The sequence below is a fragment of the Erythranthe guttata genome, chromosome 3 (genome assembly GCF_056151865.1).
Source record: "Erythranthe guttata isolate IM_541 chromosome 3, IM_541, whole genome shotgun sequence".
Classification (NCBI taxonomy): Eukaryota; Viridiplantae; Streptophyta; class Magnoliopsida; order Lamiales; family Phrymaceae; genus Erythranthe; species Erythranthe guttata.
Window position 1 is genome coordinate 12,981,981 of NC_142535.1, and position 16,431 is coordinate 12,998,411.

The following is a 16,431-nucleotide window of genomic DNA, read 5'->3' on the forward strand; positions in this document are numbered from 1 at the left end:
GATAGTGGTCTTCGATATTGGGCTCGTGGCCCAGTAAGTAAATAATTTGTAGGCGCATTGGGTTGGGCCAATTAGGCATATCACAGTCTGTATTGCCACCGTTGATTAATTAATTTGCTTTAAGCAAAAGCTCATACTTATGTGTTCCTTTACCTACCTTATTTTCACACAATTATTACCCTTCCCAACTTGTATATATATATATATATATATATATATGTATACTGTATACACACTCATCTCTCAGCTTGCTTATCACTCTCTCTCTCTCTCTCTCTCTCTCTCTCTAGATCTCTCTCTCTCTCTCTTAAACACATACACAGAGAGACACAAAATCCAAAAAAGTAAAGATGAAGGTTCTCTTTGCAACATTGCTCCTAGTCACTCTTGTCCTCACTTCTTCTCTTATTCACTCCACTATGGCACACTCTCCAGCAGGTAACTAACTCATCATTTCTTCCAAGATCATTATTTTATATATATATATATATATATATATATATATATATATATATATATATATATATATATATATATATATATACATGCTACAACATTCTAGAAAATTCTAATGGCATATGTGTAATTTGTTTTTAAATTAATCACACTCTTATTTTCCAGCATAATTTTCTCTAATAATTTTCATTGCAAATCAGATTTGCCCAATTGGTTAGCAAAATCCTAATCCACTCGAATATAGCATTTTCTTTTGTAAATAATTTATTTTGCGGTTAATATTTCTCATGGATAGCAACTAAATGGAAGTCAGATGACTCGGTTAATTTATGTGTTTTTTTTGGAATTTGTATGATCATAATTGTAGGAATATTAACGTTATTTTGGTAATTTAAATTTCACAACTAATTATCTTAATATAGTGTAATTTTTTTAATATAATTTAATCATCATATATTTAAATTTTTTTTTTTTTTTTGCAATGCTAGCCGTGCATCGCACGGCAATAAATGCTAGTATATATATATTCTTGAATTAACTTAAAAAACCTTTAGCGAGGTAAATCAATTAATATTTAAATTTGTTTTATTCTTCATTTTATTATTATTAATTATTGATTTATTTTTTTGGTAGTGCTAGGAGAAGGGTATTGTGGGAAGAAGTGTGCAGTGAGGTGTTCAAAGGCAGGGGTGAAAGATAGATGCTTGAAATACTGTGGAATATGCTGTAATGAGTGCAAATGTGTGCCTTCTGGTACTTATGGTAACAAGCACGAGTGCCCTTGCTATAGGGACAAGAAGAATTCCAAAGGCCACCCCAAATGCCCTTAATTTTATTTTTATTTTTATTAATACCACAAAAAGTGAAGTGATGATTTAATTTCTTGTGGTCATTATAATTAATAATTATTATATCTAAGCAAATAATTGAACTTTTATTTTATGTATCCTATGTCTTTCTTTGATTGGGCATGGTTTCAATATATATGTTATGCTATTACTACTATTTGATTCTATTTGAATTGTTGAGTGGACAATCTTATATCTTTTTATTTTCGTTTTATTTTTATCATTAAAATAATCTTGAGAAAAAAACATTCTACCCCACAAATATGATTGGGGGAATCTTGGTTTGAATTGGCTTCTTAACCCCAAAAATTAGGGACAACAGCGGGTAGGTTCTGAGATGGGTTTATCTAAACTCGAGAACTGTTGCACAAAAATATATAAAATTTAGACCCACCCCAATTTGTTTTAGCTTATATTCTAGACCTCCATCCCTTAGTCGAATTAAACAGTTCTGACCCGGTTACCTCAAACAAAAGATTTAATTTTTTGAACTTCCATAAATATTTTGCTTCTATATTCTAACAAAAGAATCTCAAAATTAAAATACAATATTTTAAAAAACATCTAAAGGTGATATAAAGTGAACAATAAAATTATTTAACTAATTGCATACTTAATTCTATAATAAATAAAATTCAAAAGGCAAGACGACTAGCGGTGTTTGACAAGAGATAAATGAGAATAGATACGATGAAAATTAAAAGCCCAGTAAATGAAATCATAAATTAATTTATATACGGATTACTTGTTAAACATAATATATTTATACGGGGCGGTTCTAATAAGACCCGTAACCCGACACAAAACCATCCATTTCTAGAAACTTAAACCCATTACTCGACCAAAAACCTTTTAACTTCCTCATATCCGCTCAAAGCGACAACAAATTTTATTTTAACTCTTATTTTAAGTTATTTTTTATGAATTCAAATCCATAACATTTTGAATTCCTTCCTTAAATCATGTGCTCAACCCTAAATCAACCCTAAATCAAGAAAATTAATATCATAAATTAGCATACATCATTTTCCTTTTTTCGCTCAACTCTCAACCAGTCCATAAAAACCGATCCCATTTTCTTCAACATAAAGACAATGGGACAACTCCCAAATTAAAAAACAATAATCGAAAGTAATACGAAAAAAAACGCACTATATTCAAATGACAATCAACATAAACCATAACTAAAACATTCCAACACAAAACAACACGTCGTGGCTGGTTCGATTATTCAACAGCAATTCCTAAGCAGGGTTTTTTTTTTCTTTTACAACATTCTCTACAATGATTAGTTCCGTAAAAGAAAAAAAAAGACAACAACTAGAGCTACACCGGAGAGATGTAATAATTTTGAAAACAAAAGCAAAAAGAGTGTTATTTTCGCAGAAAATAATGAATTGGGCAGAAGTAGAATACACATCTAAGGGTACCTTAATGTTATAACATCCTTCGATTTTTGTACAACACGTTTAGACATTATACGGAATCCTCCTCTTCTCAAGCCAATCAAGAATCTTTTGACCGTACAGGTTGCTTTGCATCGATGGTGCATTCAGTTTGATCAGATCAATCAAACCATCACGAACTTGCCCCTGTTGTTCGACAATCGGAACAAACGGCCATTAGTGAACGTCAAAATTAAAAGAAAAAAAAATCCAATTTTTTTTTTTTAAGATTTTAAATATCTTTCGTCCTAAAGTATTCTCAGTAAGCTTAGAACATTATTCATTGTCCATTAAGGACTTGTTTGAGAAATAGTAGTACTAGTGATCGTTTGGTTGCCAAGATAGGATTAACTAAGATAAGGTTAAATAATCTAATCAAAACCCGATTATTTTATCGGACCCCGAGGCGCCTAACAAAAAAGCTCCCTAAAAAGACATGATAGCATAATATTTCTGGGTCCCCCGAGAAGGTATTGGGTTTACCAAACATCAACCAAGATTCAATTGTTTAGTTAATCATGGTTAATCTCCCCAACCAAACAAGGCCTTACTGTATTAGGTTTAGTGAACATTAAACAATATAATCAAGCTTTGCCCAAAAAAAAGAAAAGAAAAAAAAAAAACGGGCCCCGCATTTTAATAAGGATATTTAGTTCAAACTTAACCTCTGCTACTGTACACAATCTGAGTTAAGCTCTTCTTGTTTTGCCAGCACTCAGGTTTTTTAAGACCCAAAATTATTTAATTATATTATTATTATATTATATTATATTATTATTATTATTATTATTATTATTATTATTATTATTATTATTATTATTATTATTATTATTATTATTATTATTATTATTATTATGTTGACTAATGTTGACTAGACAAGTGACTAGTGTTGTGTTGTGTTGTGTTACTAATGTCAACTAATGGGACCTCTACATATTAAAAAAATGTTGACTGAGAATATCCAATTTTATATTACCAAATAAAATGATTGTATAATCACAAATCTCAAACATAAGACAATCAAATATTAAATTACTACACATGATTTAATCCTAACCAATTCAATCAATTTTATCAATCCCACCACCACTCCCCGAACCGTAATTTTCCGATTTAAAAATATTTCCTAATAACTTAAAGGCACTAAACAAAAAAATAAAGATCATACCTTTGATGCTGATAAAGCCGACTGTACGACGAAATTCCCGAACTGGTGGAGCAAAAGCGCCGATGCATTCGGACTCGAAAGCAACTCCCTGATGATTGCTGCACAGATATTTTCTCCAGATTCCGTCAAAAACTTCTCGACCACATTGCTCGCAAACTTATCGCACGAAAAATACCAAAAATGCCCTCGGAATCTTCTAAGGAGATCTTCTGTCACTTCTTGAATCCTCAGTCCAATCAGGTGTTGCACAACATAGTTTCTTATCAATAAAAGAAAAGAAGGTATTAGCCGAGATAATAATCGAGTGAAGTAAATCTGAAAAAAAAAAATTAAAAAAAAATTAGGAATTTATATACCCGTAAGGATCTTGAGATAGGTCGACACCATTAGCTAATATTTGACCAATCAATCTTTTTCTCGTTTCTCCGTGAGATTTCTCGACGCACGACTGTAACAAGCAGCATCCGTTTCTGTGTGTTGCGACTTTAAAGAAGTTTGCTGCTACCACGTTGAAAACATGCTGTCCGTTTGGAATCCAATATGAGATAAACGGAAATAAGTGATTCATGCAATGAGATAAAAAATAGGTCAAACAAATACGTTTTTTTATTAAGTCACGCACGGGAAAAAAACCGAACCTACATACCACAAAAAGTCGTATCATCCCGTCACGAAAAGGTGGTGCAATTTTCTTTTTTCTTTTTTTTTCATTTTTATTATATATGTGGGATTAGTAGTAGGCATGAACACGAAATGTAGGTTGTTAAAGCACAAGCTTCAACGTACAAATATTTTTTCGTCTAACGAGATCATCTCGTTCTGACTATCCACCGAAAAAGCATGAAATAACTTTATAAATAAACGGATGTAAAATAATACAAACGTAAAAAGTAAAACAACAATTATAGACGAAAAGTAACGTGTACCCTGCACGAATTTCATATTTGTTTTAAAATCGAAGCCGTGAAAACGGGATAAAGGAAATTCCCAACAACTTAAGCTAAAACAATCGATCCAAATACGGTAAAGGAAAAAATTTCATACAACATATTCCTAGTACAAAATCAGGTAAACGAAACAAATGCGAATTTCTCACCATACAAATTGACAGAGTAAAAAGTAGTCATATTTTTCCATCTATTCTTAGTATATATATACTTTTTCACAAGCGTAAACCGTAAATAGTTAAAACAATGTAATCCCATTTCAACATAAGAACATATATTTACGGTTTCACACTGCAATTCAAGTAAACTAAAATAAAATAAATAATAAAAAAATTACTATTTTACCTTATTATATTCCCCGGGAAAATTGTTAACACAGAATTGCATAACATACAAACCGTTCGGATCGGTGGCCAACGCGATACACCCGTGTCCCAACGCAGATACAACGAGCGATATCTGCTGAGGTGTAGTCAAATGCTGCAGCAGATTCTGCACTCCTCTAGCCCTGAAAAAAATTCGACGAAAATTCAAATTAAACGAAATCTTGCGAAAAATACCGAAAAAAAGTTCGATTTTTTTTTTTTATTAATTTTAATGTACCCCAATGAATTGAGACAAATGCTGATAAGCTGGGGTGGGGATTTGGTTAGGGCTACAATGATTCTAGTCCTCTGATCCTCGTTGCAACACGAAACGAAAAGCTTCTGGACGAAATCGCCCCCGAATTGATTCCTCAACAGATCCCCTAAAGATGCCATCACCTCCGGCAGAATCGACTCGATTAGCTCGTTGCTCGATCCGGTTTCGAGTTTTAGGTTCAGGGCACGGCTCCAGATTTGATCGTTCGCTAGCGAGACGATTTTGCCCCTCATGTTTGCAGGGGTTAATTGCTTTGCCCGCCACTCGTACTGCTGATCGAGGGGCAAAGATGGAAACCCGGTGTTTCTTGAAAGTTGTGGGTATGGTTCCTTGCCATGCAAGGAAGAGCAGCGGTAGTCATCGCAACCGGCGTTGCAAAAATCCCGCCTTTGGTGGAAATTCATCGAATCTTGGGTGGGGGCCAACAGGAGATGCGGGTTCGGCCCGGGAAAACCGGCCGCCGCCGCATCTGGGCCCACGTTGATTTGCCGATGGGGCCCGGGGAAGCTGTGGGGCCCACTGAAACCGCCGCCATTGGCGGTTTGGGCCTGGGCCCAAACCAAAGCCCGCTGTATTTCTCCCTCGTACGCCATGGGTGGGGGGAGTGGCTCCGCCGCCGAGGCGGCGGCGTGAAGGGCGTAGTGGAGGCCGTTAAACGACGTCGTTTGGGCGTAGGGTGCCAGCCTGGCAAAGGCGGATTCGATGGTTTCCTCGGAAGCTGCGTAAGGGCCTGTCATCAAATGGGTCTGCGGGTAAATTTCGGCGGAGGGAAAGCGTCGTGGGGAGGCGGTCGAGAGATTCTCCGGCGGCTGAGACGGCCGAGAATAGGGATTTCGCTCCATCGCCGTTACACAGAGAGAGAGAGAGAGAAAATAGTGTGTGTTGTTTGTGCGTGTTTTGCATTGAAGATATTTAAAAGGGTTTTATGAGGGTTCTATTTATAAGGGGTTTTAAGTGAATTTCATTTTATTAAATGTTGTGATTTTAATAGAAAAAAAAATAAAAAATTGTGTGATTTTTTTTTTTTTTTTTAAATAACAACTTTGAAAACTCAAATTTATCCACAATATCATTAAACATTAGCATATCTGTATTTCAAATTAAAGTTAAAAACCCCACATTAATAAAAAAAAAAATCGATTGCGATTTATTATTTTATGCGTACCGCGGTTCACACATTAAACCATCGGTCGAACACTCGTTTACGCATTGACCACGGTTTGAAAAACGAACGCTATTATTTTGAAATTTGACGTATTAAATAAATTTCTTATTTTGGGAGCAGACTTGGCACTGACATAGTCTATGTAAGTCCGCTCTCAAAATGGTAGACGACTTTAAATTCAACTTTTAAAATACATTCTGCTATTTTTGTGGATCGCGGATTATAGTTTTTCTAAATTTTAGGAATTTCTCACAACATAACAAGAGAAAGGGAAAAAAGAAGGGATTATTCTTATTGAAATTTAATTGTGTGATGATGGACTTTTAATTTCTTTGAAAATGTTAAAATTTAGAATTAAAAATAAGTCGAAAATAGTATTTAGCAAATAAAAGCTTCAATAATGTAACAAAATTTGTAATTAGTATTATTTTAAAGTTTTTATTTTTGAAATTGATGTTAAAATGATTGGAACTCGAGGCTTCTCATAGAATAGGAGAAGACGAGAAGTCCAAAGACCTTAGTTAGTGATTAATAAAATATAAAAACCTTTGTTCAATTTTGAATTATGGATAAATCCATTTTTTTAAATGTTATTTGCTATGTTAATCCAAAATATCTTATATGCCATTATTTCAATAAATTAAAAAAAATTGTGTCGATATATTCAAATCATGCCCCTAATCTATATCCAAATCTTCTCCAAAAATTATGTTTCCAAATCACGCTTTAGATTTTATGCCTCAAACAACCCTCTCAAATCAACTCTAAATATCTCGTTTTTATTTCTTTTTTTTATTTTCCGATTTTTTTCATAAGAAAAACCACTCTATAATTAATGGAAACCGCTATGTAATTAACGAAAACTACTATGTAATTGACGAATTTCATTATGAAAATCCACTATAAACATATCAAACTACATGCCTTTGTGTATGTTTAGTATATAAAATAAACAAATCAAATATTTGAGGAAAAAAGAAATGCAAGCCACGCAATTGGGAAATGACTGAGAGAATCAACATCTGGCAGGTCAATCTCCCCCGCCATACTGTCCAGATCCCCAAAATCGAGAAACCCGTCATCGTTACCACCACCAACCATAAATCTTTTTTCACCGCTTCAATTATTTCTGATGCAAGGCCCCTCCGCTGTCATGGGATGTTGGGCTGCCGCTTGAGGGAGAAAAGAGAGGAGCACGGCAGTGGTTGCACAAGATCGCAAGGTAAGCGGTGGAGAGAGAGGAAAGGGGGTGACTGCGATGGAGAATGAAGAGAAGGGGCTGGGAGAAGAAAAATGTTTGGGAGAAATCGAAACGTGGGCATAGAATTTGATAGTGTTGGTAGAAATTATAAATTAATATTAAATAAAAGACTATGTCAAATAGGAAGAAGAGTATAATAGTAAAATGTATTAAATTTTATTAATTAAAGTAGTTTTGGATTTAAGTTAAAAGTAAGAATTTTTTTGGACTCATTATAATTAAAGAAGGCTAACAGGAGAGTTTATCAAATAATCCCTTAATAATAATATCATTTTAAATTAATATTAACATCAATAACATGTGCACAACAAAATGCATGGCTATACACGTCCAAGGCAACGTTATATAATACTTCAATAGTTTTCTCATTTTTAGTAGGATAAATTACACTCACACCCCTAAGGTATACCAAAATAACTTAAAATGTCAATGATGTATCGATAATTACACTCATCCTCTTGAAACATAGTTAAAAGCTCTAATGGGATAATGCATTGAATATATTATCGGGATAGAGTTCTAATGGGCTATTAGTTTTATGAAGTGGTGGAGACAACAAAGAGCTATGGATGATGTAAAAAATGTTGTAGGACCAATTTCACCCCCTAACTCTATGTTGTCTCCACCACTAGCTAAAAGTAATATTATGTTAGAATTCTATCGCAATAACGTATCTACTAGTTTCACAAATATATTTTAAATGGGTCATTACAAATAAGCCCATAAATGGGTACTTATTCATGAAAAGATTCACACAAAAAACTCCTTTACAAATAAGTCCACACATGGTCCAAATTTTTGTAAAAGACTAAAATAGCCCCTCATACTTTAATATGCTCCAATTTCATCCTTAATTTAATTTGACCTCAATTTGACCCCAAATTTCACAAATTATTCAATTTTGACCCAAAAAAAAAAAAAAAAAAAAATTGCCGCCGGATTCCGGCGTTGACTTTTCGATTTTTTTTCTTCAGGATTTTTTCGCTGGTTTCCGGCGTTGATTTTTTTTTTAATTTTTTTTCTGTAACATTTTTTTCTTCGTTTAAACAGCAATATTGCTGTGATTGACAGTAATATTAACTATATTACTGTTAATCACAGTAAAATTAACTATACTACAGTTTAACACAGTAATATTGTTATATTAATCTCTAGCACAATAATATTAACACAACAAAACTCATTATTATTGTGTAATAAAGTAATATTACTATTTGACCGTTCAAGTGTAAACATAATAAAAAGTCAAAAGAAGTAATATTACGTTACTTCGTCAATAGCTCAAACAAAACAAAAAACTCAAAATAATAATAATATGAATGTGGTTGGGAGTACTATTATTGTGTTTACAGTTATTTTACAACGACAATAATATAATTACGTTGACTTGTCAACAAATTAAACAAAATAAAAAAAAATAAAAAAAAATAAAAATAATAATATTACGTTAATTTACTGTCAACGGCAGAACAATTACATAAATGCATTACCAACGGCAGTACAATTACGTTAATTAAGTGTCATGACAATATAATTACGTTAATTTACTGTCAGTGACAGCACAATTACGATCAACGTTTAGCGACGGACGTGTAAAAAAAAAAAACACGAAAAGAAGTCAATAATATTTATGATAATGATATTAGGAATAAAAAAAGAAGATAGTCAAGTGAGGAAACGAAAATAGAGTGGGGCTGCATGCAATTGATGGGAAGTCAGTCTTCCATGCGTTAAAACTCGAACGCGTATACGGCGTCGTCTTGCAACTTCCAGGTTCCTTCCTTCAGGTAGTTATTTGCTGACCCATTACTAAATAAAGATGGGAATTTGAAATTCATTTTCAAATTTCTTCTATTCTTATTTAGGTGTAAGCATTGACGAAACCATGATCATTGGGGGTCATATATATATTAAAAAATAATGTAAAAAAATATTAATGAGTATTTCATAATTGTTCTAAGAGTGGAGCGTATAAGATTTCGTACATAGCGATTAGTTTAAATTTTTGAGGGTTCGGGGACAATGTCACTAAAAAAGGAAAATAAAGAGTTTTAGAACATTTTCTGAATTAATTTGGATTTTGGGTGGACTAAATAAATATATAGATATAATATCGTGGATTTTTTTTTCAATTGATAGTGGACTCGGCCCTAGAAGTGTGAACTAGCCGAGCTCGCTCGCCTATTTTGACAGACTCAAGCGTTTGTCGAGCCAACTGATCGAGTTCACGTGTCGGCTCAACTCGTTTACCACGCCTACTCAGCATGGTTCCAAGCCACTATTCATAACTTCATTATCCAACTTGTTAGACTCGTATATTAATTTTCTTTATTCTCTTCAATTAAAAATAATTAGTTTTATGTTTTATGAAATTAAATTGTTACAAACTATAGGAGCACAATATAAAGTCAATAAATTATATATACATATATAGTAGTGAAAAAAAATTAAAATTTGAAGAAATCAAAATTCATGTTATTCATATATTCCTTTTTCATTTCAACACTAGCTTGGGAAGCAACTTAGTTCATTAAAATAGTTTTGAACACATTTCAAAATCACAATACAGAGCTCAAGCACTACTACCAAGAATTAGAAAAATTGCGCGTTTGTTACATAAATATCGAAGACAACCCTAATTCCGATCTTAAAATTTTTCGATTGGAAATAATGTTTTTCACTCTGATACCCAAAACTTCGGAGTATTGGTTTTTTGAAAATTACTTTTATAACGGAATTGGAATACATATTAGGATATTCAAGTTTTCAATCTGATTAGAATTTTTGAAAATTCATGTTTTTAAAAACAATTACCCTTGTAATAGTATGTATGCTATATCATATATGTGAATGACAAAATAGAACTTCTGGTTTCACTGATTTTCATTCCGATTTCCAAATTTCCACCATTAACCGTGATAAATCTTTTTCGAATTTTAGAAAATTACTAAACAAATATCCGTGGTCTCACGAGATGTTAGGATTTAGGATCCATATATTTAATGGAAAATTAGGGTTAGTTGAATAGTCAAATATTCGTCTACAAGTCATAAAGAAAAATAAAAAATCTTATTAAACAAAAAAAATTTGCTGGAGAAATCTTAAGAAACACATTTGAAGCTTATTGTTGTACATATCTAATTTAATAATTTTTTCTGGGTTAACATATCCTTAAAACTAGATATAATTTTCGTTGAAATATATCCTTCAAATCAGCTAAAGAAATACATTAGGTAATCTTAAGCCATTGATTTACACATAATAACACCAGATTCATGTGTACTTGTGAATTAGTGGATATTTATTTATATAGATCGACGGTTCAAAACCACCCAGTGCATTATACCAGGTATAACATCTCATAGACCCAAAATTTATTTAAGTGAGATTTCTACATCCTTCAAATAAGGCAAAAAATATGGTAACAAAGTTATTCAAGGTTTATCTTTTCTTCTCCAACTTAACGTGTTTATATCATCTTTGGTCGTATAAATTCTCCGTCAACTCCTCATTTAAATTCATGAAAAATACAGGTAATTGGGACTTTGCACCCTTAAATTGAAAAAAAAACATAATGCACCCTCTAATTACAATTTTTTTGGCTCTTTACACCCTTATTTATAAATTGCCTAAAAAATTACCTGTCACCTATTTGTGGGATTCGAAGAGACTTAAATTTGTCTTTCTTTTATTTTTTCATAAACTTAAAATCGTTCATCATCTAATAATCTGATTCATTGGAAATTAACAAATATGAAAGTTGTATAATTTATCATCATCCTTCGACCCAAAGAAATTCACCAAATGTAGAATATAATAAACATGCCCTTAGAACTACAAATTACTATGTTATACACACATATTTTTTTTCTTCTTAAAACACAAAATATCACTATTTTTTTTTTGTTTTTAGTTATTATTTTTGCTCCCATTTCTATTCCTCCGGTTCACTATCATCAAAATCCTATTGATCGTGTAACATCTAATAACCGAGTTCGTTTCTTCCTGCCAACATTGTTAGGTTAAGGTTGTCATATATCTATATAGCATGACAGTTGCAATTTAAATATCAAGACTTACAATTTACGAGAGCGAAATTTATTCAGTATACATCTTTAACCGTAAATTGCACATAATTTTGTGATGAAAAATAAAATAAAATAAAATAAAAGAACTATTCAATCTTCTCTTTTTACATTATCTTCCACCATCTCACACAAAGAATAAACAAAATTGAAGGATGTAACTACATCACTTAGTATCATATATGTCTAACAAGTAAGCACTAAGCATTAACCTCATACAAACTTACACATATAAATTACATGATACAAAGCACCAAAAAAAAAAAGAAAAAAGAAAATTACACAATTTTCTTACAATCAAGAACAACTTTTGTAACTTCCTCACACACAAACTATTTTTTTTTCTTTTAAGTTCTAAGATAAGCAAATCCATCTGCCCTCGATCTCCCGAAACACGACATAAAACTTTTGCCCCGAAAAATAAGGTAAAATAGAAACGCTATGTACGACGATGCTCCCACACACACAACACCTCCGAAAACAAATCCACGAACTTCCGACATGAAGAAATCCACCAACACGTATCCGTTTATCATTATCACCACTGCAGCCACACCCCACGCTATTCTCTAAAACCCGAAAAATAAATAAATGAATAAATAAACAAATAAATAATAATAACCCAAATCAAAAGAATAATTTTTTTTTTACCTCAATAGTAGTTCCAATAACAAACCCCCCCATAATATGCTCGTTCGAAACCAAGTGCAGAAGAGGAACAACGGCAAAGGGTATTTGCATGGCTTGAAGCACATTGAGCCATTCGTTAAGTACATCGAGCAATTCTTCGGACCGATTAAAAACAATAGCAACAATCATAGTAGGCAAAATAGCGCAACTCCTCGTAATCAACGATCGCATCCATTTCTTGATCTGGAGGTTAAGAAAACCCTCCATGATAAACTGACCCGCGTAGGTACCTGTTATGGTGCTACTCTGCCCCGCGGCAAGCAACCCTACACCCCATATGTAGAGGATCGGAAGCACCCCTCCACCGTATCTCTTCTGTAGATATTCGCCCGCATTCACTAACCCTATAGTGTTCGCCTGCGGGGTACCGAAAAATCCCTTTGCGAATACGGTCGTGACGAATAGATTTATTATAAGCGAGACGAAAACGGCGATTAACGATTCGATCGTGTAGTAATTTAGCGCCTCTTGTACCCTTCCTTTCTTTTTTAGGTCGATTTTTCTTGATTGGACTAAGGCGGAGTAAAGGAACACGTTGTACGGTGTTATTACACACCCGACTACTCCAACCGCTTTCGGGATTGTTTCCGAGCTGAGACGAGGTATTATCATACCTGCATTGGAAAATGATTTTTTTAATTTTTATTTTATTTTAAGGCAATAGTAATAAGGAGAGCACCTTCGATGAGTTCTCTTCCGCTAGGTTTTGTGTCGACGAACATCCATGCGAAGGAGATCGCCATGCTCGTGATTAGAACTGCGAAGAAGGCTTCGAGTTTTCTGATTCCGTAATTCTCGAGGAATAAGAAGATGAAACTGTTACCATGTGAGTGTTATTTCAGTTAATTAACAAAAAATGAACTGCGCAATTAGCATCCTTCTTGAAGAATCAAGGTTCATAGTTAGTAATTGCATTATAAGAGTTAAAATGAAATCTAACTCAAGTACAAGAAGAAAATTAATGAACGCAGTACTCAAATCAATACTTACACATTATCTATATCATAATATAGTAAGACTCCCCAAGCACAACATATAGCACATCGCACATACATCGGAGCAAGGATTTTAAGTTCGTGAGACCGAATGCATTAAAAAAATTATGAAACAGGCCGTTAATGCTATTGTACAAAAATAATTTTTTTTTATATAAATTAATAGTGATTTGAGAAATGTTGGGGGTCGTGGCCCCTTGACTCTATGCTGGCTCCGCCACTACTCATTCCAACCATGGCTAGGTACTAGTAAATTTTAATATTTCAGTATTAAACTATATGGGCCTATCAAGTATCAACATTTATAATTTAATAATTTTAAGAATACAAATAGGCAATTAAAAAAAAGGCAAATTACGGCGACCCCTGAGTTATGCTCAAATTACGAAAACCCTCTCCTGCTTGGGTATCACTGTCACCTCCTTAATTATGTATTGTGTTATGAAAAGACCCCTCCAGAGGTAAATTTATGGATGTTAATTCGGTAAAAACCGAACCAAAATTTCGGTAAGCCAACATTTCATAATGTTTACCGTACTAGATATACGATTTGCTTCGCTAAATAACCGAATTACACAAATTTTATGTTAAAATATTTATAAGGAGGGGTGGCCGTAATTACTCAAACAAGAGGATTTTTTTTCTCGTAATTTGGCCATAACTTAGAGTGTGGCCGTAATTTGCCCTAAAAAAAAATAAAATAAAAGAAGAGACTGACCAATCAAGAGCAGTGATGATGACGCCAGCCCAGAGGGGCAAGAAGCCATTGCTGAGAATATTGATAGCGATGGCGCTGCCGATCACCTCCTGAATATCGGCGGCGATCAAAGCCAGCTCCGCCATGAACCAGAGCATCAGCCCGGCCCAGTAAGGGTACTCCTCCCTGCATATCTCCGCCAGGTGGCGCCCCGTGGCGACGCCGAGCCGGAGCGACAGAAGCTGGATCAGGAGCCCCATCAGCGTGGCCCACAGCAGAAGCCACAGCAGCGAGTACCCGGCGATCGCCCCCGCCTGGAGATCCCCCTCCAGGTTTCCCGGATCCAGGAACGCCACGCTCATCAGGAACCCCGGCCCCGTGAATTTCCACAGCTTCTTCCACGAGAACGGCGGCACGTTGATCCCCGGCGAGAATTCCGCCGCCGCCGCCTCGATCTCCACCGCGTGGAGGAGGATGCTGTTGTTCTTGTCCGGGGAGTCCCCGGCCCGGGTCGGGGACTTTGGCGGTGGGGTCGACGGAGGGAGGAGGGGGAGGTTTGATGCCTGATGCTCACCATGGCGGTGGTGGTGGTGGTGGTGGAGGAGGGTTGGGAATGGAGTGGCGGTGGTGGTTTTGTTGTGGGCTGTGGGAGAAGAGGTCATTGGTTATGGCGATTTATTTGCATGTGATTTTTTTTATTTTTTATTTTTTTTTCTTTTGTCCCAAAAAATTCAGATTCAGTATGGTGTGTGTATGGAGATGGCACTGTTGTTCTTCCTTCTCAATCTATTTTTGGAATTATTTTTTATTAAAAATAAACCCTTCAAGTATCAAATTATCAAAAAAAAAAAAATAGAGAAAAAAAACCCTTCAAATATCAAATTTATTTATTATTAATTAGAATATTGTACAAATTCTTTATATCATCATATTCATGCATTTTGTACTGAGTAAGTTGAGTTATACACCTACTGATGAATCTCTATAAATTAATACATTTGGGACAAGTAAAAATTTATTAATTTAACGAAATATTAAATCATTAAAATAATAATTTAATATATTTTCTTTGAGTCGAGATCGGGAAAATCTATTATTTAAACTAGGTTATTAATTATCGAAGTTCTGTTGTATGTGTTAAATCAAATTGCTAAAAATACTCATCAGTCATCACTTATTATTTCAATTACACCTCTATAAATTTATACAATTGGAACCATTAAAATGTCATTAATTTAGCGAAATATTAACTTATCGATAAATTAATAATTATTAATTTATATTTTAATTAATAACTTATTAATTTATGAAATTACTTTTATTATTATTTTCAATAAACACATTTTTATTTTATTTTTATTTTTTTACATGTATATTATTCATTGTACTATTAGTTCAATGCACTATAGAGCTCGTTTCATGAACGGAAGATCTTAAAGCAGCAATGATATAGAACGATTTCTGTTGAGTTATGAGAAAACTAGACCGAAACTCTAACTATGTTTAGAAAAGTGAGGGATGAGATTGATAGTAAAGTGAATTTCAACAAGAAACAAGCTACAATTAAATTATGTTGTGTTAAGCCTTCATAGATCTATAAAATATGTATTGTACCATGTAATATAAGAATTATTTTTATACATTATTAATTTATATATTACATGGGGCTTCTTAAAATTTTCGAATGTGTGTTATCTTATAAATTTAGCGAACTATTAATTTGCACGTTGTCCCCGAGTCAGGACCGGGAAAATTTATTATTTAAGCGAAGTTATTAATTTATCGGGTGTTAATTTATCGAGGTTCTACTGTACTAACATAAACCCCTTATGTAGGGTTGTGCGTTGGTTGGTTTGGTTAAAAACCAGCTATAAAACCAACCCAACACATCCAACCAACTTTGGTAAATATTGGAAACCGTTATCGACCCAATTTACATTGGTTGGGTGATTGTTGAAAACCAATTTAGTGAGTCAGTTGATGATTTGGTTGATGAGTCATCCATCTAAATATTTTTTAATTTTTTTTAATA

General features: G+C 33.7%; 3 protein-coding genes across 3 annotated transcripts; 1 reads left to right on the forward strand and 2 right to left on the reverse strand.

Moving 5' to 3' along the window:
* Window positions 1–232: 232 nt before the first annotated feature.
* On the forward strand, window positions 233–1,492 carry LOC105971304 (peamaclein). The gene is made up of 2 exons (XM_012996151.2): window positions 233–438; window positions 1,090–1,492. Exons 1-2 carry the CDS (start codon window positions 351–353, stop codon window positions 1,284–1,286), a joined length of 285 nt encoding a protein of 94 aa, XP_012851605.1. The 5' UTR covers window positions 233–350; the 3' UTR covers window positions 1,287–1,492.
* A 968-nt stretch (window positions 1,493–2,460) lies between these two features.
* On the reverse strand, window positions 2,461–6,462 carry LOC105971453 (pumilio homolog 12). The gene is made up of 5 exons (XM_012996308.2): window positions 5,468–6,462; window positions 5,210–5,372; window positions 4,274–4,437; window positions 3,918–4,176; window positions 2,461–2,896 (listed from the first exon to the last, which is right to left on the reverse strand). The coding sequence occupies exons 1-5, from the start codon at window positions 6,346–6,348 to the stop codon at window positions 2,774–2,776; spliced, it is 1,590 nt and encodes a 529-aa protein (XP_012851762.1). The 5' UTR covers window positions 6,349–6,462; the 3' UTR covers window positions 2,461–2,773.
* A 5,606-nt stretch (window positions 6,463–12,068) lies between these two features.
* LOC105971248 (metal transporter Nramp3.2) lies at window positions 12,069–15,199 on the reverse strand. Its single transcript, XM_012996097.2, has 4 exons — window positions 14,421–15,199; window positions 13,387–13,523; window positions 12,669–13,321; window positions 12,069–12,586 (listed from the first exon to the last, which is right to left on the reverse strand). The coding sequence occupies exons 1-4, from the start codon at window positions 15,059–15,061 to the stop codon at window positions 12,365–12,367; spliced, it is 1,653 nt and encodes a 550-aa protein (XP_012851551.2). The 5' UTR covers window positions 15,062–15,199; the 3' UTR covers window positions 12,069–12,364.
* Between the last annotated feature and the right edge of the window lie 1,232 nt (window positions 15,200–16,431).